This window comes from Eptesicus fuscus, chromosome 23 (genome assembly GCF_027574615.1).
Source record: "Eptesicus fuscus isolate TK198812 chromosome 23, DD_ASM_mEF_20220401, whole genome shotgun sequence".
Classification (NCBI taxonomy): Eukaryota; Metazoa; Chordata; class Mammalia; order Chiroptera; family Vespertilionidae; genus Eptesicus; species Eptesicus fuscus.
The window spans coordinates 13,483,669-13,507,712 of NC_072495.1; the positions used below are offsets into that span (position 1 = coordinate 13,483,669).

A 24,044-nucleotide genomic window follows, 5' to 3' on the forward strand; every position below is an offset into this window, starting at 1 on the left:
AGGCCTGAGTCTTCAGACACATTGGGCTCAGCCCACCTTACGGCGCTCCTCAGGACTACCCTTCATCACATCCCTCATCCCACTGCCACAGAGGAATTTGTGCCTTTATGACTCCCCTTTCCTGGTGTCCCACTTCCTCCACCCCTCCCTGGGTTCACAGAGGAACACTATGGGGTTCTGCCACCTGGGTTGAGTTTAGTAAAGGTTGTATTTCCCTGCCAGGTGGAGAGCAGCCACTGGGTCCCTGCAGTGACACAGGGCGCACATGTGACCATGAATGGGACTATAGCCCTAGGCCAACTCCAGTTAACTCTGTGGTGGGGGAGGCACCAGTGGGGAGGCTGCCCAGTGGGGATTGTTTCAGAAAACTCGTTCTTGGTTCTAAGCCTTTCCTGTCCTGGTTGCACCTGGAGATGATGACCAGGTAGATCCTCAGCTCACCATATTTCCCATGGCCACCCAGGGAGCTATACTGCCCGCAGCACCGCTAATGGAGGGACCAGACCGTGTCTTATCCACCCATGGCAGAGGCCAGAGTGTTCACCCAATAGTTTCTTAGTCAGAACAAAGACAGGGAAATGACCTGAGGTTAGAACTCACCCCTGGTACCACCATTGGGTCCCCATGTGCCTTGGCATATAAGGCAAAAATTTTTAATAGATATTTTATTGATTTTTTACAGAGAGGAAGAGAGAGGGATAGAGAGTTAGAAACATAGATGAGAGAGAAACATCGATCTGCTGCCTCTTGCACACCCCCTAGTGGGGATGTGCCTGCAGCCAAGGTACATGCCCTTGACGGGAATCGAACCTGGGACCCCTGAGTCCGCAGGCCGACGCTCTATCCACTGAGCCAAACCGGTTTCGGCCTGTATAAGGCAAATTGATCCCAGCAGCCTTTCAGAGCCAGGCAGCCACCACCAATCAACAGGAGTTGGCACTTAAGGGTGAAATGTGGGGTTCAGGTGCAGATTCCTCTCCCATGAGTCCTTGCCCTACAACGTGTGAAGAATAAACCTGCGGACAAAAAGGCTTCTTTAATAAAAACGTACAAGTTTATTGGAAGCATATACAAGCTGGGCAGGAGTGTCCCCAAAGGGGTCCCCCTGGGGAGGGGCCCCCAAATGGGAAAAGCCTGCTCTCTCCTCTCTCTCTCTCTCTCTCTCTAATGGGAAAAATATAAATCCAAAAATCTAAGATCTCTATCTACTGAGTCTCTTTGTCTCCGGGTTTATAAAGGCTGTAGTTGTCTGAACCTGACCCTTTCTAATTGGACCTTTCCTTAATTTAGGGCCCCCCTACTTTCCTCATTGGTCATTCTGCTATATAGTATTAGTCTCAAAGCTCAAAGCCCACGTGGTGCCCTTCACGTATTCATCTTATCTGTTCAGGTCAGGGTTGCTTTTGATCTCCCTTATGGCTGTTTTAATTGCTCAGGCCAGAAGTGCCTCCACCCTCCCTGGACACCCTCCCCCCCCTTCCTGTCTGCCTAATTAAGCTGGCTAGCTAACCCTTATCAGGGGGACAGCCATTTGGCATCCTGGCACAAGGATGTTGCTCAAAGCTCTGGGCAGGCAGAATGAAGTGTCCCTCTCTGGAACACAAAGGCCTTGTTTAGCAAGATAGCTCTTTTCCCACGGAGCCACATAATCAGTGACATTCTGGCCTAGTTGCCACATAGGCTGGGGCATTTAGGAGTGGATTTAATTAGTCCAACATTCACTCTAGATCTCACCAAGGGCCTTGGGCCCTGATCCTTCTGGATCCCCTCTTCTTACAATGACCTTTGTGGTCCAGCATCACCTCTTCCCTACACACTTGCTCATGGTGGCAAAAGGGGCTGGACAGACTTCTGCTGAGATTACTCACCTAAATCAGCCCAAGCAGTCACCTCTCTCCCCCTTAATTCTTTTTTAAAAAATATATATATATTTTATTGATTTTTTTACAGAGAGGAAGGGAGAGGGATAGAGAGTTAGAAACATCGATGAGAGAGAAACATCGATCAGCTGCCTCCTGCACACCCCCCACCGGGGATGTGCCCGAAACCAAGGTACATGCCCTTGATGGGAATCGAACCTGGGACCTTTCAGTCCGCAGGCTGATACTCTATCCACTGAGCCAAACCGGTTTTGGCTCCCCCTTAATTCTTGACAGGGTTGCAAAGACCCATCTGCCCCTGAACTAGATCACCAGCACATACAGAGGATCAGGGTGGGCACCAACAGTTCCAAGAGGACTTGGCCACTGTCCAGTAGTGGGCCCACCATGACCCAAACTGCAGGTGGGGGTCAGAAAGTCAGAGAGCAGGAGAGATGGACTCCACCACTCATTCACTGCCACAGGGCTGAGTACCAAGTCTCCGCTCTATCTCCCACTCTCTCTTCTCAGGCACTGGCCAGCTCTGAATGACATCCCGGGGGCACATGAGGAAAACTACAGGGAGGGAAAGGTCTCAGATAGATGTCAGGAAGAGCTTTCCAGCAGTTGCAGATGTTCAGACACCAAACGCATGGCCACATAAGGTAGTGAGCTTCCTGTCCAGGGATGATGTAATTAGAAGTGGGGTGGTAGTGAGCCCCTTTGCAGCCCTGAGACTTCAGGGCTCAGATGTCCACCTTGACCCATCTCATTGGTCTTGCCTGCTCCCTAACACCAAATGCCATCCAAACTGGAGTCAGTGGTAACAGAACAGGAAGGAAGACTATGTCCTTGGGCATCTGAAGTCCTCAGTTCCCATGTCTGCCAAGGGCTTTTGCAGGGTTCCAGGAGGAACATAAATGAGATGGCAAAAGAGTGGGGTGCAATGGATCTTAGGGGATGCCATGTAGGTTTGGCTTTGTCCGTTGCCTTTGCTGATTATCAGCCAGACCCTTGCCCTCTCTGAGTTCCAGTTTTCCACAGGGCATCAGTGCTGAGTCAGGATCAAGGTGCCTAGATCTTTAATGCTGGGCTGTGGAGCTGATCTAGCCACTGCCACTTACCACCTTTTTTAAACTTCAAACAAGCGACGTAACTGCTCTGAGTCCTGGTGTCTGCATCTGTAAAATGGGATGAATGAAAGCTGTGTACTGAAACACTAGGTTTAGAGTGTTTAGCACATTGTTATTATTCTTAGTATAAGTGCCATTCTTGTCATAGTTTGCCAAGTGCGAGTGCCCACTTTGGAGCAAGCTGCCCTAGGCCTCTGACTCTCCACTTTCCTTACACTCAGGTGCCCCAGGCAGTGGGGCTAGGGAGCCCAGTGACTGCTTTTGTCCAGTTGGGAAGGCCCCATTCAGTGCCCTTTCCTGGCCTTTTGCTCACTGGCTCACCTAGTACAGATCAGGCTGGGCTAGCCCTTCATCCTTGGGGCCTGGAACTGCAGAACAGCCTCCAGGGTGGGCTCTTAGGCTATGGTGGCTGGGTGGGACTGGGATGCCCAGTCCAGGGTCTGTCCTGAACATGGCAGGGATGTCAGGGTATCAGGATTGCAGTGGAGAGGATGGCCAGGTCCAGGGCCCACAATGGATGGACCTGGGGGTGGGGGTGGGGAAGAGGACGCCAAGGACCCAGCCTGAGGGGCGGGTCCGGAAGTGAGCATCCCTGTAGTGCTTCCACCGAGCCTTCGGGTGGATAGGTAGCCCATAAGCTTCTGGAGGTCAGGTCGCGGCCCCACGGGTCCTCGCGGGCATGAGCTCGGGGGCGGCTGCAAGCAGCTGCGAACTCCCGCGGGCGTCCCCAGGACCGGGATGCGTAGAAGGCTGGGAGGCCGTGGAGATCACAGATCCCCAGACACCGCGCAGACCTGAGGCTTGGCGCAGCTCTGGGGGCGGGGCGCCGGGAGGCTGCAGTCCCGGAGCGACAGCGCAGATAGCCAACCGTACCCCAGGGTGTAGCGCACTGCCCCGCCCCTCACCAGACAACCCAATGGCGAGCGCGCAAATGGTGTCAGAGGCGGGACCTGGGCGGTGGCGGCGGCGCGCGGGCGCGGCACCCGGAAGTCGGCAGCGGCGGAGGCGGTGAGTGTGCGGCTGGCTGCCTGGGCTGGCGGACTCAGCTCCCCGCGGGGCGGGCCTGGGCTCCGGGCGCTGGGCTCTGGATGCGCGGGTGCAGAGGGGCGGGGTCGTACCTCCCTGCCCTGCTTCAGTGTCCCCTTCCTGAGGCGTGGAGTGGAAATCAAGCGGGCAGATCCGGGGAGACCAAACCAACCCCGGCTGACGGAGGGCCCCGCGCGTAACTGAAAGGCGTTTCTCTAGGGATCCCCGCCAGGATGGGATGCGGGGCCTGCTGGCAGGCAGGGCTGGTCTCGCTGCAGGGAAGAGAGACTGTCCGTGCTGGGAGTTGCGTGGTCACGGTGTCGGTCAGCTACGGAGCCCTGAGTCACGCTGCTGCCTCCTTGCGTCCCGCTGCGGGGCCAGCGGGGTGACAGCTGATGCATGTCTGAGTAGGCAGCAAATGCTGGGTTATCCTTTCGCCTGGACAAGGCCTTCCTGGGGTGGCTCTGGTGGTCAGACCCTCCCCCAGGTCATCAGGGGTGGGAGCCGGGTAGAGCTGCACCCAGGGCGAGGCCTGGCCCCTTTGCTAGCGTTTGAGATCCCTTTCCCCACCCTAGCACCTTCCATGCTTCCTGGCTGCCTTCTGGGCCACAGCTAGAGGGAACCTTCTGCCCTTGGACAGGTCCCGGAGCCTTGGGCTCTCATCCTCCAGCGGATATATCACATGCTGGGTACAGGCCTGGCTTGTCCTGCTCCAGACCTGCTGACCACTGTTTTGCTGCTGCTGCTTGGGCTCGGCACCCTCTTCTGTGAGGCAGATGTGATGTGGTGGCAGCTGTAAGAGGTGTCTCCAGCTGGTAGTGCTTTGAAAGTGCTTTCTCACACTTGGTTGATGGTCCTCTGGGCAACCTTTGGGGGCAAGTGTTCATTGACCACAATGAAGAAAACTCAGGCTGAGAGGCAAATGGTGTTCCCAAGGTCACATGGAGTCGGGGCTGGCTCCTAGTGCCGCTGCTCCTTCTGGGTCTCTCTCCCAGGAGCCTTCCCGCATCACGTGACCTGTCAGGTGACAACTGGAGAGGATGGCTGCGTTGTGTAGGCAGGTGGACACAGCAGAGCCTGTGTCCCCCTCCAGCCCTCTTCTCCAGGATCCCAGCGTTCCCGTGGGACAGGGTGGTTTGCTCTGGGGCTCCCACCCTCAGGGCCCTGACTATTTACCCCAGTCCTGCAGCTTCATGTTCTCATGTGTGTCCACAGACTGCAGGACCTTCAAACCAGGCCACTGCCTGCTCCAGCGTGTGGTGATGATAGTCCTTCCCTGAACGAAGGCAATAGGCCAGCCCCTCTGTTCGGCGGCCCAGCCATTTGATGACTATCATTTTGGTTGTTTGCCCATGGGTGCAGCCGCGTGCCGTGTTCTCGGACCTGGCCTCTGTAAGAAAGGGCAGGCTCTCCGAGGGCACTGCAGGTGGTGCCGCTGAGGACCTCTGTGAAGAGATGAGGGGACCCCAGAGCCTGTCTGGAGAGAAACAGCCCCGGGGCAGGGAAACTGGGAGGCTTCTAGAAGTGGGGCTACGTTGACACTGATACTCCAGTTTGAGAACAGAGTCCATCCTTTGCCAACATTTCGTTCGGCACGTGAGGACAGCACTGCAGAGCCTGGCGTTTGTTGGTCTGGACCATGGAGTTTGGTGATGGGTTCTATGAAAATAGGTCACCCCAGAACTACTGAGCTGCCCTTTCATATTACCAATGCAGCTTTTTCCTTTCTCTATCAACTTTCTACTTATTTATTTATTTAAATATATTTTTTATTGATTTCAGAGAGGAAGGGAGAGGGAGAGAGAGATAGAAACATCCATGATGAAAGAGAATCATTGATCGGCTGCCTCCTGCATGCCCCACACTGGGGATCGAGCCTCCAACCCGGGCATGTGCCCTTGACCGGGAATCAAACCGTGACCTCCTGGTTCATAGATTGATACTCAACCACTGAGCAGGGCTCAACTTTCTTTTTAGGTTGCAAAATAATATGTGCACACTTGAAAGTAAAAAACCGAACCCCATCTCCTGGTGACGGCTTCTACGTGGGTTCATCTATTGGGGTCTTCAGGACCATGCCAACTCTAAGTGCTTGCTTTCGTCCTCTTTTGAAGGGTTGGTGGGGAAGGTGGCCCCTTCCTCCTGTGTTAACCATGAAGGCCACAGGGGCCACTGTGAGGCCTGGCTGGCTTGTGGGGAAGCGAGTGTTCCCGCAGGAGAGGCCGAGGTGCAGGGGCCACCTCACGACTGGAGCATTCCTCAGTGCTCACCTTTGTCCCTCCTTTGTGCTGCTCTTTGAACCGTGAGGGGACAGTGACACGTGGCGTGAGGCTGAATCAGTGCTCCTAAAACATCTCAAATCTCTTAGGAGAGCGTATCACTGTAGAACATTTGTCACGGTGAAACGCCACTTCACAGGCAAAACGACAAAAGTGTAGATCGAGGAGTCCTCCGTCCCTGAGTGGTGAGGAGGGTGGAGCATTGCAGCGGGCCGGCTGCTTAGAATATTTCCAGACGTCAGGGCTTTCTGAGCCAAGGCCTGGGAACAGCGACACTGTGTTCCCATGTGTGTTTACCTCTTCTGCTGGCAACCGCTAGGAGGACTTCAGGAGGCATGTGCATGTGAAAAGAGCAGCCAGCCTGTGCTTTCCAGCTCTGCCCCTGGGAGCTGTTACAGGGCGGGGAGGAGGTGCCTGGCTCTGCAGCCATCATGTGTGAAGCCTGAGCGATCCCATCCTCTGCACGGCTCCTCAAGACTAGATAGACAGGCTGGCTAGACTTAAAAATGTATTCCCAAGTGTGTAAAGTGCTCGGCGTAATGAAATTGGACCTGACTCCAGGGACCAGTTAACCTCTGTCCAGAGCCTTAGCATGTGCAGCTGGGTAGGACACTGATTTTTTAAAAAATATATTTTTTATTGACTTCAGAGAGGAAGGGAGAGGGATAGAGAGATAGAAACATCAATGATGAGAGAGAGTCACCGATGGACTGCCTCCTGCATGCCCCCCACTGGGGACCGAGCCCACAACCTGGGCATGTGCTCTTGGCTGGAATCCAACCCGGGACCCCTCAGTCCGCAGACTGACGCTGTATCCACTGGGCAAAACCAGCTAGAGCAGGACACTGATTTTTAAAAATATTTTTATTGATCTCAGAGAGGAAGGGAGAGGGAGAGAGAGAGATAAACACAATGATGAGAGAGAATCATTGATCAGCTGCCTCCTGCACGCCCCCTACTGGGGCTCAAGCCTGCAACCCGGGCATGTGCCCTTGATTGGAATAAAACCCAGGAGGGACCCTTCAGTCCACAGGCCAACACTCTATCCACTGAGCCAAACTGGCTAGGGCCTGATTTTATTTTATTTTTTATGCTGATTTGATGTGACCCGGGAGATTCACTTTCCTGAGTGTCTCGCCCCCTTGGCTCTGTGTTGTGGCAAAAATACCTCGTCATTCACCAGCATTCGTCCCTACCATTCATTGCTACATTCTGACCTAGTATCTCCCCACCGACCAGATGCCCTGTTTGCCTTTTTAGTTGCTAAAGGGAAGTGATCCCCATCAGGGAGCAGGTCCCCTTCACCCCTCTGGCCCCGTCCACACCTGGTGTGACTTCGGTGTCAGCTTGTTGTTGTGCAGAAGTCGCAGCAGCCCAGCAGTGCGTGGTCCCTGTTTTGAGGCAATGTGAGCCAGGGCTGGGTCTGCGCCTGCCCAGTCTCCCGCACAGCCAGTCATGGGGAAGATGGGCAATGAAATCCCACCTGTGAGAAAACCCTGTACGTCATACTTGGCTGAGAGAGATGTGAAAGCACGCAGCTGACCGGAGATGGGGCTTTTGCTGGCTGGGCATAGTTGGCCATTTTCCAGATGAGAGTGTGTTCCCGGGCGACCCGGGAGTGGGAACCACAACCACAGACCCCGCTGGCCCCCAGGAGCTGCTGGCTGTGCCAGCAGGAGGTATGGAGCCTGGGGCTTGGGTACCGAGAGGCTGGGCCAGTGAGCCTGCCTCGGGTGTGAGAGGACAGGCGTGCTGGGAGGAAGGGGAAGGGAGAGGCCCTTGGTGCAAACGCTGCAGGAGGTGGTGCTGGTAGGCACCGGGTGGGTGGCAGCAGTCAGTGCGTTACGCTGTTAGCCGCCCCGCATGGTGAGGCGGGCAGCCAGGTAGGGACTGGACCACCCCCAGCGGTGCTGGGGTCTGCCGGTCCCCCTGCTGGGTCCTTCTCCATCCGGGCTGGCAGTGACAACGAGGCCCTGTCGGTGGCCCTTCGGCCCCTCTCGCCTCCTCTCCCAGTGGCCTCCATGAGGTTGATGGCTCACCTTGCCTTTCACCCACCTGTCTGTGCTAGGTGCTGGGGGTAGGGGGGGCGGGAGCAGGGAAGTAGATCCTCACTATTGGTCAGCGGGCTGTGGACCAGTCCATCGCGGCGCCCGGTTATGTTCCCCGTGGCCCTCGCCTGAGCCACTGCAGTCATCGCTGCATCCCTTGCCATATTACTCTGACCTGACTTGGCCAAGGCCTGCCTGCCTGTCATTTTCTCACTGTGCTCTTGTGAGACGCCACACCGAGTCAGGTTTGAAGCTTGACGCGTTGAAGAGCCTGAGCCTTCTGCCAGAGGCAGCTTACCTGGCTCCACGTGGCTGTTGGGAACGGCCCTGTGGGTCCTCCTTGAGGCAGGAGAGGAGGAAGGAGGCGCCAGCTGGAAGGGGGTGATTCAGAGGCAGGGAGTGAGCAGCAGGACGCGGCAGGCCAGGAGAACTCGCAAAAGCGCTATCAGCAGATGGGCTGTGAGTGCCTAGAAAGCTTCTGTGCTTTGTAGCCAGCACCAGCGCCAAATCTGCGACCCCATCCTTCCTGTGCTTCCGGATTACCAGGTGGTGAGACCAGGGCAAAGCCAGATTCGCCGAGCTGTGAGCTGGGAAGACTTGCACTCGGACAGGATGGGAAGCTCTTGGCTTTAGTTTGAAGAGGGTGATTTCCTTTTGCTTCCCACTTCAGAGGTGTCCCCAGGGACCCCCGGTGCACGGGGGAAGCGCTAGCCCTGCTCTACACATGTGGATCCGCCCCAGCTGCAGGTGGGAAGTGGAGCAAGGAAGGGGAGGGGCCTGTGGGCCGCGGGCCTGGCTGAGTGGGGGGGGCGAGGGATTGGAGAGAAAGGCAGTTCCTGATGGTCCCCTCCCCAGGGGCTGGCTTTCCTCTGGTCCTTCCCTCCCAATGACTGCGTTTTCGTCGAGGCTGCAGCCCTGCGCTCTGTGCCCACACCTCTGGCACAAGGCTGCCTGGAGACCCATGGGTGGGCCTTTCCTTAGACCACAGAACCCTCCCTGCTCCATCTGGAGGCTGACCTGCCACTCACTTGGGCCAGCTAGGACAGCGGGGTCCTGCGGCCGAGTCTCTATATGGCCTGTGAGCATCAGTGGCCTCACCTAGTGGCCAGGCGTGCCGCTCAGGGAGGGACACGGTAGGTCCAGGCAGACATGATGGCCTCCTCCTCTGACAGTCCGGAGTGGCACATCCTTAGTGAAACAGCCTTCAGAATAGCCCTTTGTCCCCGTGGGGCTCTGGGCCCGTGGGATTTCAGCAGGGATGGACTGGCAGGGCTCCTACCACTGACTGTGGCAGCCTGGGTGCCACAGACACCAGCAGCCGGCCTTGCTTGGGGGCATTCTTATGCCTGAGAGAGACCAGCTCCTCTGGGGTGAGGAGACTTGTGTCTTCTGTGTGGGACCATGATCCAGTGGCAATGCTGGGAACCCTGTCAGCTGTACCTGGTGGGCGGGACACCTGGGGTCCTGGGAGGCCCAGCATGCTTCCTGTCTCCCTGCACTATGTTCTGGATGATTCTGCTGACTCATATCATAAGCTGTGTCTAACCTGCTGTTCAGTCCATTGCTGAGTTGTAGTTCACGGTCATCTATGCCTCCCACTTGGGAAAGTTCTATCTGGTGCTTTGTGAACCCCTTTTTCTCTGTGGATATTCCCAAGCTCCCTTTTTGCTGCAGTCAGGGTGTGGTTAGCTGACGAGGCGTGGGGGGGATCTCCTTTTGCTGGTTCTTGTGCTTGGTGCTTGGCTCTGTTATGCGGTTCTTTCTGACTGTGTACTGCTTTGTCCTAGAAATTATTTGGGAGACTTGTTGGAGGTCTGGGGTGAAGATGAGAACTTTGGTTTGCTAGGTGCCCAGGGGCGCTGCCAGTGTGGGACTCCTCAAACCAGGTCTTGGCTTGAGGGTTCCTGGACCCCTGGTGTGGCCCTGGCTCCGCTCTCGGAGCGTCTCAAGGACTTCCTCCCTTGTAGGCCGCCCCCGTCGCCCCCGGCGGCTGTGGATATAGCCCACCCTCGCCCTCTGAACATTGCTCCTCAGGGTTCCAGCTTCCCTTGGGGGGGGGGGTTTTCCTACGAGGTCCGTCTTGAGGCAGTCCTGGGTTTTGTCTTCTGTCCCTCACTCCCAGGGTCACCAGAGCCAGGTTTGCCCAGATGAGTCAGTGCCCCAGGGCAGGCATGCCCCAAGCTCTGTTTTTCCCATCTCTGGATTCCTCCGTTCTCCAAGATGTTGGCTAAGTTCTACATGACCAGCTAGCTCTTGGCTGCTGGTAAGATGTTTTCACATTCTCTCAAGCATTTTGAGTTTTTACCAAGAATGTTGGTTCCATCAGGCTGCCCACAAATATTGGGATGGTCAGGGCGCCCACGGGTGGGAACCCAGCCCGCTCCTGTCAGCTCAGGCTGGTGGCCAGCAGCCCATCTCCTATGGCTGTACATCCCCTAGCACAGTGGTTCTCAACCTTTCTAATGCCGCGACCCTTTAATACAGTTCCTCATGTTGTGGTGACCTCCAACCATAAAATTATTATTATTTTTTTTAAAATATATTTTATTGATTTTTTACAGAGAGGAAGAGAGAGGGATAAAGAGTTAGAAACATCGATCAGCTGCCTCCTGCACACCCCCCACCGGGGATGTGCCCGCAACCAAGGTACATGCCCTTGACCGGAATCAAACCTGGGACCCTTGAGTCCACAGGCCGACGCTCTATCCACTGAGCCAAACCGGTTTTGGCCATAAAATTATTTTTGTTGCTACTTCATAACTGTAATTTTGCTACTGTTATGAATCGTAATGTAAATATCTGTGTTTTCCGATGGTCTTAGGCGACCCTGCTAGCGCTTCTCAACCTGTGGGATCGGAAAACACAGATATTTACATTATGATTCATTAGCAGTAGCAAAATTACAGTTATGAAGTAGCAACAAAAATAATTTTATGGTTGGGGTCACCACAACATGAGGAACTGCATTAAAAGGTCGCAGCATTAGAAAGGTTGAGAACCACTGCTATGACCTTGCACTTCTGCTAGTCACCATGGCGACACCTCACCTGCACAGCTACAGGCTTTACTGAGGGCAAAGGTAGCTCCCCTGAGGCCCTCGCCTTTGCCCACGCCTGAAGGGGCCAGGAGGAACGGGGGTCAAGTCCTGGGGGTCCCTCCAGGGCTTGTGGGAACCAGTGGAGATAGTAGTGGAGTCAGTCCTTCCCTCCTGTCCGCCCCCCCGCCCCGCTCCCACCTCCCACCCCAGCCAGACCAGTGAGCAGAAGTGAGTGGAGTGGTGGGAACACCCTGGCATTGTCCGCAAGGAGGTCCCAGGAGCTAGGCTGCCTCAGAGTGGCTCTCAGCTGAGGTTGTGTTCGTGGTGACAGCCTGGGGCCTTGGCCCCCCTTGTCTCTTCTGTACTCCGTGGCTGTAGCCCCTGCTGCCCGTCCACCTGCCCATGGGGTGCTGGCAGGGAGACGGCTGTGCAGTGCTGGTGAGCGTCATGCCGTTGGGCACATGACTGGCATGTCTAGGGAAGGCCAGGGGCAGTAAGAGCTGGTTCTGTTCAATGACCATTGCAGGTTTGGGACGGTGTGGTTCTGTTATCTGCTGGTTACTCAAATCATTTTTTTTCCCCCTTTTCCCACAGACTGTGTAACCCTGTGTGAGCAAAGCCACCCTCAGGGACCCATGTGCATCATCTTCTTTAAGTTCGATCCTCGCCCTGTTTCCAAAAATGCGTACAGGTAACCCCTCACGCTGAGTCTGCCATCATCCGCTCAGCCTCGGGTGCCCCACAGTCCACAGGACCCATGCAGGTGACCCAAGCAGGAGAGGCATGCTGCTGCTGCCCAGGAGGGGAGAGGGCGGCCCTGGGACGAGCCCCCAGGCCCGGCAGTGCCTCTCAGACAGTGGTCCCTCAGCATGGGTGCTGGAGGGAACACCTCTCGGCCGTAAGGACCCTGAGTCGATGTACAAATTGTACAAATATACTAAGACTCAGCCTCTAAAGTTGACTGTGTGGGCAGGACGGAGGAGTGAAGTGGGTCCAGGCAGCGGCACATCCCCGTGGGCTGACAGAGGACCAGGGGGCAGCAGAATTGGGGTGCGGGAGCCCCACTTGCACTGGCTGGTCCGTGTTGCCGGAAGAGGTCTGGGTCATGTAGTCAGGGTGCGGGTTCCTGTTCTCTTTGGGACTTGCCCATGTTGTTACTGAGGCAAATTTTCTTTGTTTACGAGAGAGAGGAAAGTGCGGCTTCTCTCTTTTGACCTGAGAGTTTCAGTCGTGCTTTCTTCTTCAGGCTCATCCTGGCATCCAACAGGGACGAGTTCTACCACCGACCGTCCAAGGTGGCAGACTTCTGGGGCAGCAACAACGAGATCCTCAGTGGTGAGTCTTTTTTTAAAAAAATATATTTTATTGATTTTTTACAGAGAGGAAGGGAGAGGGAGAGAGAGTTAGAAACGTCGATGAGAGAGAAACATTGATCAGCCGCCTCCTGCACACTCCCTACTGGGTATGTGCCTGCAACCAAGGTACATGCCCTTGACCGGAATCGAACCTGGGACCTTTCAGTCCGCAGGCTGAAACTCTATCCACTGAGCCAAACCAAACCGGTCAGGGCATTGTGAGTCTTCACTCGTGGTGGGTGGCCACAGCGTGGCAGGAAGCGCCAGCCCCCGACGGTTCTAGCAGTTATGGTGCTGCTTCCCTGTGTAAATTCGGAATGAATAAGTGGACACTCGTGGGTCTAATGGGGTCGGCTCCAAAGTCTCGGTCCCGGGACAGGGTTGGGCTGACCAGCCCCGGAATTGTCCACCCCGCACTGTCCCCGTGGCTTCCTGTGTTGCGGATCCCCAGAAGAAGTAGCTGGAAGGATCAGTTGGTTTTATTTGGATCCACATGTTCCCTGTGGACATGCAGTTGTGTTGGTATGAGGTCCAAGTCCACCCTCTGTCACTCTGTGCAGCATCATAGTTGTGTGTGTGTGTGCGCACGTGTGTGTGTATGTGTGCGCACACACATGTGCTTATCTCTGCACACGTTTCTGTTTACATACAAGCACCCTTGTTCCAGTGAGAGCTGGTCTGAATTTGGGGAGCAGAGGTTTGGTTGGGGCACCTTTGGGTGGGAGCCTCATGAGGGGTTCCTGTGGAGGAGAAATGAAGGTGACAGCCAGGTCCCCTGCCCACGCAGCCGACAGCCTCCCGGAGCCACTCGGACAGGGAGCAGTTCCCGCCCATGGGGTGGGCAGGGGTTTACTTGGAGGGCACGCAGACAGGCGTTGGCTAGGCCGGGAGTCCCTCTGCCTGGGAGCCAGGTGCCAGGCAAGCACAAGGGAGCCTGGCAGAGTTGACAGGGTGCCCAGTGTGCTGGGCAGGTGGCCTCGCGGGCCCAGGGAGGCAGCGTGTGCTCTGCTCCGCCTGCAGCGTCTGAAAGCTCAGCTGTGGAGCTTCCTGTGCAGACGAGGGTTGGGCAGTGGTGCGAGGGAAGCACTGCTAGACTGTCCTGGTGCGGTGTGACAGGAGGACAGGAGTGGGGGGGACCGGGGCAGGGTGCTGTCCTGGGCAGGAGGTCTCGGAGGTGGTGGGGAAAGCTGCCGAGAGGCTGTGAGTGGGGACTCAGGATGACTGAGTGCAAGAGGGAGGAGAGGCTGGGTCCCGGCCATCTTGGGCTAGGATAGAACAGAAGGGGGCTATGGGATAGGGCAGGCTGTGTGTGTTGCTGCTGCACACAGGGAGGCTGGTGTGTGTGTGTGTGTGTGTGTGTGTGTGTGTGTGTGTGTGTGTGTGTGTTGAGGGGGGCTTGTCGGGATGAATGGGGTGAGGGGCTGTTGCCTTGGGGTAGAGGGGCAGGAGGCACCTCTCCAGGATTTCTGTAGATGAGGTTTGGATGAAAGCTTAGACTGCCTGGGCCATCCTGGCCAGCTGGGCTCCATCCTACCCCGGTACCTGGGCCAGCACCCTGCGCCTGAATCAGTGCCAGTCCTGGCTGGGAAGCTGCAGCCACTCCAAATTGTTCATCCTTTGTAGTGATTTGGAGGAGGCCCCTGGCGTGCTGATAAGGAGCCCCTGCCCAGTGGAAGGGTGCCCTAGCTGCAGCACAGTGCTGGGTGGGCCCAGGGGCCGCTGCACGCAGCTTAGGGGCAAACACAGCAAAGTCAACGGCACAGGCGGTGGGTAGGTGCGCTGCAGGCCTGGATGTGCACCGGGTGGGTGGGTGCGCTGCAGGCCTGGATGTGCACCGGGTGGGTGGGTGCGCTGCAGGCCTGGATGTGCACCGGGTGGGTGGGTGCGCTGCAGGCCTGGATGTGCACCGGGCTCCCCATGAAGCTCTCACTGTGAGCGTCCTGCGCTTTCTGCCAGAGGAGGACAGCCAGCCACCCTTGCCCCGGATGCAGGATGAGGTTCCGTGATGGAGCTGGGGCTCTGCTCCCGGCCCAGGGCCAACCCGAGCTCCAGGATGCTGTTGGCATCAGTTGGCCTGCGGGGTGGAGCATGGGGAGGGCGTCTTTCCAGTGTCCTGCTGCCCCGCCCTGTGGAGTCACATCCCCTGTTCCAGGGCTGTGGGATGAGGTTCGACTGCCAGGACGCAGGGAGGGGGTGGGTACTGCTGGTGGTGATGCTGGCGTCTGTCCAGGGCTCGACATGGAGGAAGGCAAGGAAGGAGGCACATGGCTGGGCATCAGCACTCGCGGGAAGCTGGCAGCGCTCACCAACTACCTGCAGCCGCGGCAGGACCCAGATGCCAGGGGCCGAGGTACCATGGGGCGGGGGGCAGGGGTGGGGGGCTGGGGGCTAGCTTAGGGGAGCAGGGGCTGGCCTGGGGGGGTGGGCCTTGGGGTGGGGGCTTCCTTGGGCATGTGCAGAGACAGGAGGAGGAGCTAGAACGGGGAAGAGGGCATGTTTCCTGGGTCCTGTAACCCGCTGGCTGGCAGTCCCTGTGGGCACCACCCTTAGTCTGGCCCACATGACACCCATGACACTGACCTTTCACGTCTCCCGGGGAATGTGCTTCAGACTTGTCCCCAGGCCATGTGTCACTCTGGCTGTGTGTCATTGTCCCCACCTGTTCAATGTTTGCAGAGCAGATGCCCGTGGGAGGATAGTTGCAGGGACACACGTTGTCCCTACCAAAGACTTTCCCCCTCATGCTGGACTTCCATATGGGGGCATAATGGAGGAAAACTTTTTTTTTTTTATAAGGATTTATTTTCCATACCACAAATGTTCACTTTTTAAAAAAAAATATATTCCATTGAATTTTTACAGAGAGGAAGGGAGAGGGATAGAGAGTCAGAAACATGGATGAGAGAGAAACATCGATCAGCTGCCTCCTGCACACCTCCCACTGGGGATGTGCCCGCAACCAAGGTACATGCCCTTGACCGGAATCGAACCCGGGACCTTTCAGTCCGCAGGCCGACGCTCTATCCACTGAGCCAAACCGGCTAGGGCAGGAAAACTTTTTTTTTAACCAATAAAAGCAGAGTCCTCTACGTCGACCTCCTTGGCTGTGGGGTCGGTGAGGTGTAGCCAGCCCACGCGGGGCCGTCCTTCTCCCCCAGGGAGGGGGCTAAGCCTGCTGCCTCAGCCACGTCTGTTCCCTGCTCACAGGTGAACTGGTGACCCACTTTCTGACCACAGACATGGACAGTTTTTCCTACTTGAAGAAGGTCTCCACCGAGGGTCACCTGTACAACGGCTTCAACCTCTTAGCAGCCGACCTGAGGTGAGTCTGCTGCGGGAGGGTGGGGAGTGGGGGGAGGGTGGTGGCAGCCCACTGGGTGCCCCCACAGGACTGGGACCGGACTCAGCAGGGAGTAGGGTGCCTGCCCCGCTGCTCAGCTCGGGTGCCATGGTGGCATCTGTGGCAGCCTCTCGGAGTCGGCTTGGTGAGCGTCCTGAGGGCTGAGCCCCTCCCAGACCCACTGCCGTGGGGACTTGGGAAGCAGAGCTTCGCAGAGGGGCTTCCTGTGACGGTGTGAGGGCTGTTGGCTCCTGCCACCGGGGAACTGGAGCATGACTGCAGGGCTCTCCTAGTACAGGGCATGCCCCCGGCCGACACCCGCCCCTCGGCCCCTGTCCTCTCCCCATGCCTATGGCTGGGGAGCCCCCTGTGTTGGGACCATGCCTCACGTGCACTGCTCTCTGGGAGGCAGAGGTGCCCCAGGCTGGAGAAGGAAGGTGCAAGCACAGCTGGCAGTGGTCCTGCAGCACTCTGGGACCCCCTGGGGATAGGGCTGTGGAGATTGCCAGGCAGCGAGGGGTCTGCACGATCCGTGGCCCCTGTACGACCCTCTCCGCCCTCCTGTTCACAGCACAGAGAAGGGAGATGTCTTCTGCTACTACGGAAACCAGGGCCAACCCGAACCCATTGTCCTGGCGCCAGGTGAGCCTGCCTGCTCTGGTGGGTGGTGACAGGGTGGACGCTGCTCCTGTGGGGACACCTCTGTACCTTTCAGAGACCAGGTCCCGGTCATATTTCTCTCCTGGGACTGCTTTTTGGCTGTTTGTGTACCTTATGGCCTACATGACAGGCTGCCTTCAGCTTAGGCCGCCTCCCCCCAGCGCTGAGCCTGGGACTGCCCTGGGAAAACGGGAAACTAAAAGGCTGGCACAAAAGGACAGAGAGTGCCACCCCCTCCCACCCCCAAATTCTACGCATTGGCCCAGAGGCCTTTGTGGAAGCATCTGGAAACCGTCTCCGTGCTGCCCTCAGTTCTCAGTGCTAGCGACTCTGTGACTAGAGATGCTTGTTTTTTTTGCTGAATTGTTGGTTGGAGGAAATTCTTTTCACCTACATCCTATTGTTTCATCCCCGAGCCTGCCCTCGCCTGGTCCATGTCACTGTCTTTTTAATAACAGTTTCATTGAGATATAACCCACATGTCACAGTTCCCCCATTTAAGTGTACCATTTAGTGGATTTTCATATGTTCACAAAGTTGTGCAGCTGTCAGTATCACTGCTATTCAACGTTTTCATCACCTCAAAAAGAAACCATACCCATTAGTAGTTGCTCCCTTCCTCCTCTTCCCCAGCCCCTGGCAACCACTTCCTGTCTCTGTGGCTTTTCCTGTTCTCACTTAGCATGCTTTCAGGATTCATCCATGTTGTAGCATGAATTAGGTTTAATTCCTTTTTATGGCTGAGTTATATTCCATTGCATGTATATCCTACATTTTGTTTCTCTCTTCATCCCTTGATGGACATTTGGGTTTTTTGTTTTGTTTTTTTACCTTTTGGCTATTGTGGATAATGCAGCTAGGAACATTTGTTGCAAGTTTTTGTGTGGACACATGTTTTCCATTTCTCTTGGGTATATACTTAGGAGTGGAATTGCTGGATCATAAAGTAACTGTTTAATCTTTTGAGAAACTGCTAACTGTTTTCCAAAGCAGCTACACCATTTTACATTCCCACCAGTCTATGAAGTTCCAGGTTCTTCGCATCCTCGCCAAAAGTTGTCATTGTCTATTTGTGTGGGTTTTTTTTTTTATTATTATTACAGCCATCCTAGTGGGTGTGAAGTGGTGTCTCATTGTGGTTTTGAGTTGCATGTTCCTCTTGGCTAATGATATTGAGCAGCTTTTCGTGTGCTTGATAGTCGTTTTTATATCTTCTTTGAAGAAATGTCTATTCAGATCTTGAATTGGATTGTTTGTATTTTTATTATTAAGTTGAAGTTCATTATATATTGTAGCTTCTAGTCCCTTATCAGATACATAATTTACAAAAATGGTCTACCCTTCTGTGAGTTTTCTTTTTACTTTCTTGTTGATCAAGAAAGTTTTAAAGTGCATTATTGTAAATTGATGATGTCCATTTTATATTTTTTCTTTTCTGTGTGTGTGTGTGTGTGCGCGCTTTTGGTATCATAGCTAAGAAATCATTGCCTAATCTAAGGTTGTGTAGCTTTTCCCCTATATTTTCTTCTAAGAGTTTTAGCTTTTACATTTAGGTCTTTGGGACATTTTGAATTGATTTTTGTATATGGTGTGAGGTAGGGGTTCCACTCCCTTCTCTGCATGTGGCTGCCCAGATGCCCAGTACCACTGATGAGTGGCCTTTCCCGTCACTCCTGATAGATAAAGCGCAAGTGGTACTCTTGGCTGGTGGCGTGGCTATGGGGGCCTGGCAAAGCCAGGGCTGTCTTCCTTGGAAGTTGCTGAACATGGCCTAGGTAAGTCAGGCCATACTTAGTCAAGATCTTGCCTGGAAAGTCTGGTAGCTGGAGAGGGTGGTGACTCCCCGTCCTCAGTGTGTCTCTTTCAGGATGCATGACTCTGAGCTCCACTACCCCTGCTACCTGCTGTAGCCTCTCCACCTCAAGGCCATGCCTCTCTCTCTCTCTCTCTCTCTCTCTCTCTCTCTCTCTCTCTCTCTCTCTCTCTGTGTGTGTGTGTGTTTGTGTGTGAGTGTGTGTGTGCATGTGTGTGTGCGTGTGTGTGATGCCTTCTATTAACCACCGAGAACTTGTTCTGAGAAACTTGTGTCAAGACCTTAAGGCTCCCCCAGCCAGGGTCCCTGCCAGCATGTAGAGGAGGCCCTGCCCGTGCCCACGAGGGGGAGCTGTCGTGATGTGGTGGGTTCTCTACCTGCTGATCTAAGCCAGGACCGATTTGGGGCAGTCACCCTCCTGGCCTCTGGTTGTGATTTTCCCACCCTTGACCTGCTCAGGTGGACCCACACATTGAAGCCTTTTCCTAGCTCAGGGAGGGATGAGAGTGAGATGGGGAGGTGGCTTCCCCCTTTCCTTTGCCCAGTTGGATTTCAGGTTGTTCATTCCTTGTTGTCAAGGCCATTTGGCCTCTGTACCTTGCAGTCTCCTCTTGGTGCCCTACCATGCTGAGTTTTCCACCTCTTGCCATGCAGATGGTTGGGAATACCCATAGAGAAGATGCTGGCATGTGGGGTGGCCTGGCCTCAGTGCCCCCCAGCTGTATCCTGGCACCTTGCCTGGTGCTGGGTAGGTGGGCGGGAGCTTACCCTAATTTCAGACAGTGGGGCCTTTGCACTGGTGGACTGACCCCTTCCCTGCAGGGACCTATGGGCTGAGCAATGCGCTACTGGATACGCCTTGGAGGAAGCTGTGCTTTGGGAAGCGGCTCTTCCTGGAGGCTGTGGAGCGGAGCCAGGCACTCCCCAAGGATGTCCTCGTGGCCCAGCTTCTGGACGTGCTCAACAACGAGGAGGCGTGAGTGGGTGGGTCCTGCTGGGGTGAGCAGAGTGTCTCCCCATCACTCCGGCCCTGGGGCAGAGAGGCAGGCAGTCTCTGCTGCCCTGTGAGGCCCGTGGAGGTGACTGGGGCCAGCTCCTCAGCTGAAGGAGAACCTGACGGACATGCTGACACGCTGTCCTCTGCCCCCTCCCACCTGTCCCTGTGGACAGCTAAGGTTTCCGACGGGGGCCTTTGAGGATGGGAGACGGGGCAGTCGTGGGCTAGGGTGCTGGGAAGCTCGGTGCTCTCAGAGCTTGATGTGGGCTTGGGTGGTGCTCACAGGAGCTGGAGGCTCCCCTCTGTTTGCCCCCAGGAGCTGTGGCGTAGAGGCCCACCCAGATATTACCTGGGGAGAAGCTGTCTCCGGCCCAACTTCCCTGAGGCACTTCAGAGGTCTCTGCATGGAGTGGCGTATTTCAGCCATCCCAGTGGGGGAAGGGGTGTGTGTCAAGGTGCTGGCCACGCTACCTTCCTCCCACGCAGCAACACAGCCCGCACATCCCTCCTCTACCCCACTCAGGCCTGGCCAGTGTCCTGCCCAGATGCCCATGGCCTCTTAGAAGAGCCGCCCACAGCCTGCCTCTCGCTCCTCTCCCCGACAGCCCCCTTTCTGCCCCGGCTCCCCCTCCCTCTCCTCTTTGAACCATGAACCAGGGCACAGCCTCAGCACAGCCGACCCCTCCGGGAAGCCCTGCCTGGGCCGGCCTGGTCCCTGCCTGTCATCCCTGCTGGCCCATGAGAGGCCCTGGCTGCTTTTATTGACAGCTGTGGTGGCCAGCAAGCTGCAGGGCTTGAGTGGGCTCCTGTCATGTGGAGAGATGCCCACAGGGCACCTCTTGGCATAAGCAGGAGCATGTGTGGCCAGGTGACTGCATCTCTCAGCCTGGCCCCTGCCCGCAGCGCCCCCACGGATCCAGGCCCCACTGAGAGGAGGAGGCACGCTTGCTCCCAGGGTGGCTTCTGCCCCCCTGCAGAGGACCCTGCACAGCTCTGACCCAACAGACCCCAGGCATTTTCAGGTCCAGCAGAGCCTTCCTAGCACTGAGCTCATAAGTGCTCATGTCCTCGGAGTCTTGAGTCCTGGGTCCTGGGTCCTGGGTCCTGGGTCCTGGGTCCTGGGAAAGCTGCTGGTGGCCCTGGCAGGGGGCGCTGTCCCAGTAACCGCTGTCTGGTCGCCTAGGCCCAGCCACGGAGTCCCAAGTGAAAGTCTTGACCACGATTTGAGCCTTTGAGCAGAAAAGTGCACAAAATAGACCTTCCAAGGCTGGCGAGCTCCTCAGGCACTACAAGGCTGCGGGCGGGCAGTGGGGGTGGGGGAGGTGACCCCACCTTTGTCCTTCCAGGCAGTTGCCAGACCCGGCCATCGAGGACCAGGGCAGGGAGTACGTGCAGCCCATTCTGAGCAAGTATGCGGCTGTGTGCGTGCGCTGCCCAGGCTACGGCACCAGGTACGGCGGGCTGCTGGGTGCGTCTGGTCCTGTCTCACCGGGAACCTGGCCTTCCCCGAGCTCTGTGGACCCCAGAGCCTCTGCCTGATCTAGAAATGGATGCCATTTCAGCTCGGGGGGCTGTGGGGTGAGCAGATGCCAGCTCCCAGGGGTGCTGCAGACCAGGCACAAGGCCCCTGAGGCTGCCATTGCTTCCCAAGAGGGGGTCCTAGGCTGCCCCCTACCCTCTTACACAGCCACAAGGGGGCCAAGATGGCATTGGGCAAACCCCTGTCAGCCTGGAGGTCCCACTGTCTGGCTCTTCCCTTCACTTGCCTGTGTCCCTGGGCCTTGTATGTTCTCTGCGTGACCAGGGTCGGGATTCGGTCACCTCAGCCTGGGATGTTGCCGTATCCCAGGAAAGGTGAAAAGGTCTCAGCCGCAAGATGATAATGTCCAGGAGGGAGAAGCTGTTGGCATGGGTATCTGAATTCCTTTCTTGTCTTCCTCCCTCCTGGGTGTGAGGCTGGGAGTCATCATCAGAGTGGCTCCATCATCAGAGGGCAGCCCACATGCTGCACTTAGAGGTGGCTGGGATGCACAGAGGAGGGTAGGTTGGGGTCCAGCCAGATGCGTTAGGAGTGCTGCTGCCACGTGCCTGGCTCCCTGGCCTGGAGGTGGAGCACAGCCTCATGGGCAAGCCACATCTGCCGAGGCTCAGCTGGCATCAGGCCCCAGGGGCACCAGCCTTGTGTCAGGCCGGGGACCTGCAGTGACTGTGGTGGATGGGCCGTGCCCTTGGGGGCCCATGGCTACCAAGGACTCAGGGAAGAGGCGTTCAGGCCGTGACCAGTACTGACTAATGTCAGGGTGAGGTCACACGTATACCTGGTTTTTGGATTCAGGTTTGAGATTGAGTGAGCCAAGCCCCTCCTTTCCCCGCAGGTGGGAGAGGTTGGGTTATTGCTGCCTCCCAGGAGGATGTGTGCCAACCTTGCTATGGTGACATGGCTGAGGCTCTGCTGATGCTGAGGGCGTCAGGCAGGGAAATGGGCATGTGAAGTCCTGGTGACCAGCTTACCGAGAGAGTGGCAGGCCCCTCTGAGTCTTCTGTCCCCCAGGAAATGACCGTTTCAAGCCCTCTGGCTGGGGGAGTGGATGGTGTGAATGCCTGGCACTTAAGCTCCCAGGGCCCAGGAGGGTTGCACGCCTGAATGGCATTCTTTCTGGCTGGGCGGCTTTTTCCTTGGCAGGGGCATAGTTCCCTCAAGCCCTCCTCCATCATAGGCTTATTATTATTATTTTTTTTTTTTGCTAAACCATGTGCTCATGTGTACTTGGCATGTGAGGCAGAATGCCAGGTCTACTCCCTTTCACTTGGCTGCTGGGTCCCACCTTGACTGTGGGAAGGGCCAGAGCATTTGGAACAGGGTAGTGGGGGGGCGGGGCGAAGGAGGGCACACAGGAGTTTTCTAGGTGAAGAGGCCTGGTCCCCAAATAGTTGACAGGTTGACCAGTTGGAAGAGCTGAGTGTGGCCGAATGTCCACAGTTGTGCTGGGCCATTGCCTGAGAGCCCAGGGCTCACCCTGGTGAGAGTGGTGGCTGGTTGGAACTTGTACCACAGAGGGTGGGCAGGGAAGGCTGGGGGTGTGTCAGAGTGGAGGCAACAGGAGTCATCAAGCTTCGTCCTGGGGGGTCAGCCAGGGAGCTCCAGGCCCCACCAGGCTCAGTGCCCAGCTACCCCGGAGGGCCACTCTACTTCCCAAGGCTGCTGCTCATTTGTGACCTGCCTCTAGCCGTGCTGAGTGCCCAGCACAGGCCCCAGGTGTGGTGGACTTGCCCCTTCTGCCTCAGATCTGACCCCAGTTGGGGCTCTGACAGGCGGGCAGGGGCTGAGGGCAGCGGGCTGAATATGGGCCCTGTGCTCTCTTTCAGAACCAACACGGTCATCCTCGTGGACGTGGATGGGCACGTGACCTTCACAGAGCGCAGCATGCTAGACAAAGACCCTTCCCGCTGGGAGACCAGGACCCACGAGTTTAGGCTGCAGAGCTAAGACCGACCCCTGAGTGCAGCCAGCGGGCTCCTGTAAGGCCCTGCCTTGAGGACCGGATGGGAACCTTCCACAGCACATGCACTGCCTGTGTGTGACTTGGCCACATCCCTCAGGACCAGGGCCCTCTGATTTGTGTGTGATCTGTCTGTGTCCCCGTATCCAGCTCAAAGTCCATCCTTACGCCAGCGGGAGTGGCAAGAGTCCCACAGCCAGGTCAGGGGCAGGTCCAGGTGTGCCGTGCATGTGTGAATGCACCTGGCCCTGCCCCCTCCCCACGCATAGAGACACCCACGCAAGGCACATGCTTACATACATGCCTACAGGTGTACAGGCACACATGTACACCCATGGGGCACACACACACACACACACACACACACACACAGGCACACACAGTCACAGGCAAAGCAATAGATGTGTGCACACATGCTGGAACACACACATGCTCCCAGGCATACACACACATGTGCTTATGCCAGACAGTCAGAGGCGTGCCTCTCACACCCACCCTCACTTCTGGCCAGTGGGTCTTTGGCTTTGATCAAAACAACAGTAGTAGACCTTTGTCTAGAAGTGTCCCCTTCTCTCCTGGACATAGTCCAGTTCCTGACAACCAGACCGGCTCTTGGAGGACAAACAGGCATTTTCAGGTCCAGCAGAGCCTTCCTAGCACTGAGCTCATAAGTGCTCATGTCCTTGGAGTCTTGAGTCCTGGGTCCTGGGAAAGAACCAAGGAAAACCTTCTCTCATAACAGAAGCACAGTCTGGTTGGTGAGTCCAGTGGCCCTGTGTGCATGGGACTGTCCTGTGACTGGAGTCCTGTGTGTGCTGGGCACCCAGCAGCCTGTCAGGCCCTGCCTGCCCACTGGTTGTAGGTTCTGGGCAGGCCCATCTCAGCGAGGGGACACAGCCAGCCCCGGCCCATCCCTCCTCCTTAGGCAAATCAAACTTCACAGGAATCTGTACTTGAATGTGAGATGTTGACAATAAAACTCTGAGGCTATGGTGAG

The 24,044-nt window shown here is 56.4% G+C and overlaps 1 protein-coding gene and 1 non-coding gene across 5 annotated transcripts; both read left to right on the forward strand.

Moving 5' to 3' along the window:
- The first annotated feature begins 3,980 nt into the window (after positions 1–3,980).
- TANGO2 (transport and golgi organization 2 homolog) lies at positions 3,981–24,044 on the forward strand. 4 transcript variants are annotated; one of them, XM_008142596.3, is made up of 9 exons: positions 3,981–4,000; positions 11,977–12,073; positions 12,629–12,717; positions 14,968–15,087; positions 15,945–16,059; positions 16,649–16,719; positions 19,373–19,526; positions 20,894–20,998; positions 22,914–24,044. In XM_008142596.3, exons 2-9 carry the CDS (start codon positions 12,018–12,020, stop codon positions 23,032–23,034), a joined length of 831 nt encoding a protein of 276 aa, XP_008140818.1. In that variant the 5' UTR covers positions 3,981–4,000; positions 11,977–12,017; the 3' UTR covers positions 23,035–24,044. The 4 variants fall into 4 exon arrangements, with proteins under 4 accessions (XP_008140818.1, XP_054568809.1, XP_054568807.1 ...); XM_054712834.1 differs by lacking the exon at positions 3,981–4,000 and adding an exon at positions 4,801–4,820; XM_054712832.1 differs by lacking the exon at positions 3,981–4,000 and adding an exon at positions 10,479–10,608.
- On the forward strand, positions 9,154–9,229 carry MIR185 (microRNA mir-185). Its single transcript, NR_129142.2, has one exon. It is a non-coding gene; the product is annotated as a microRNA mir-185 (primary transcript).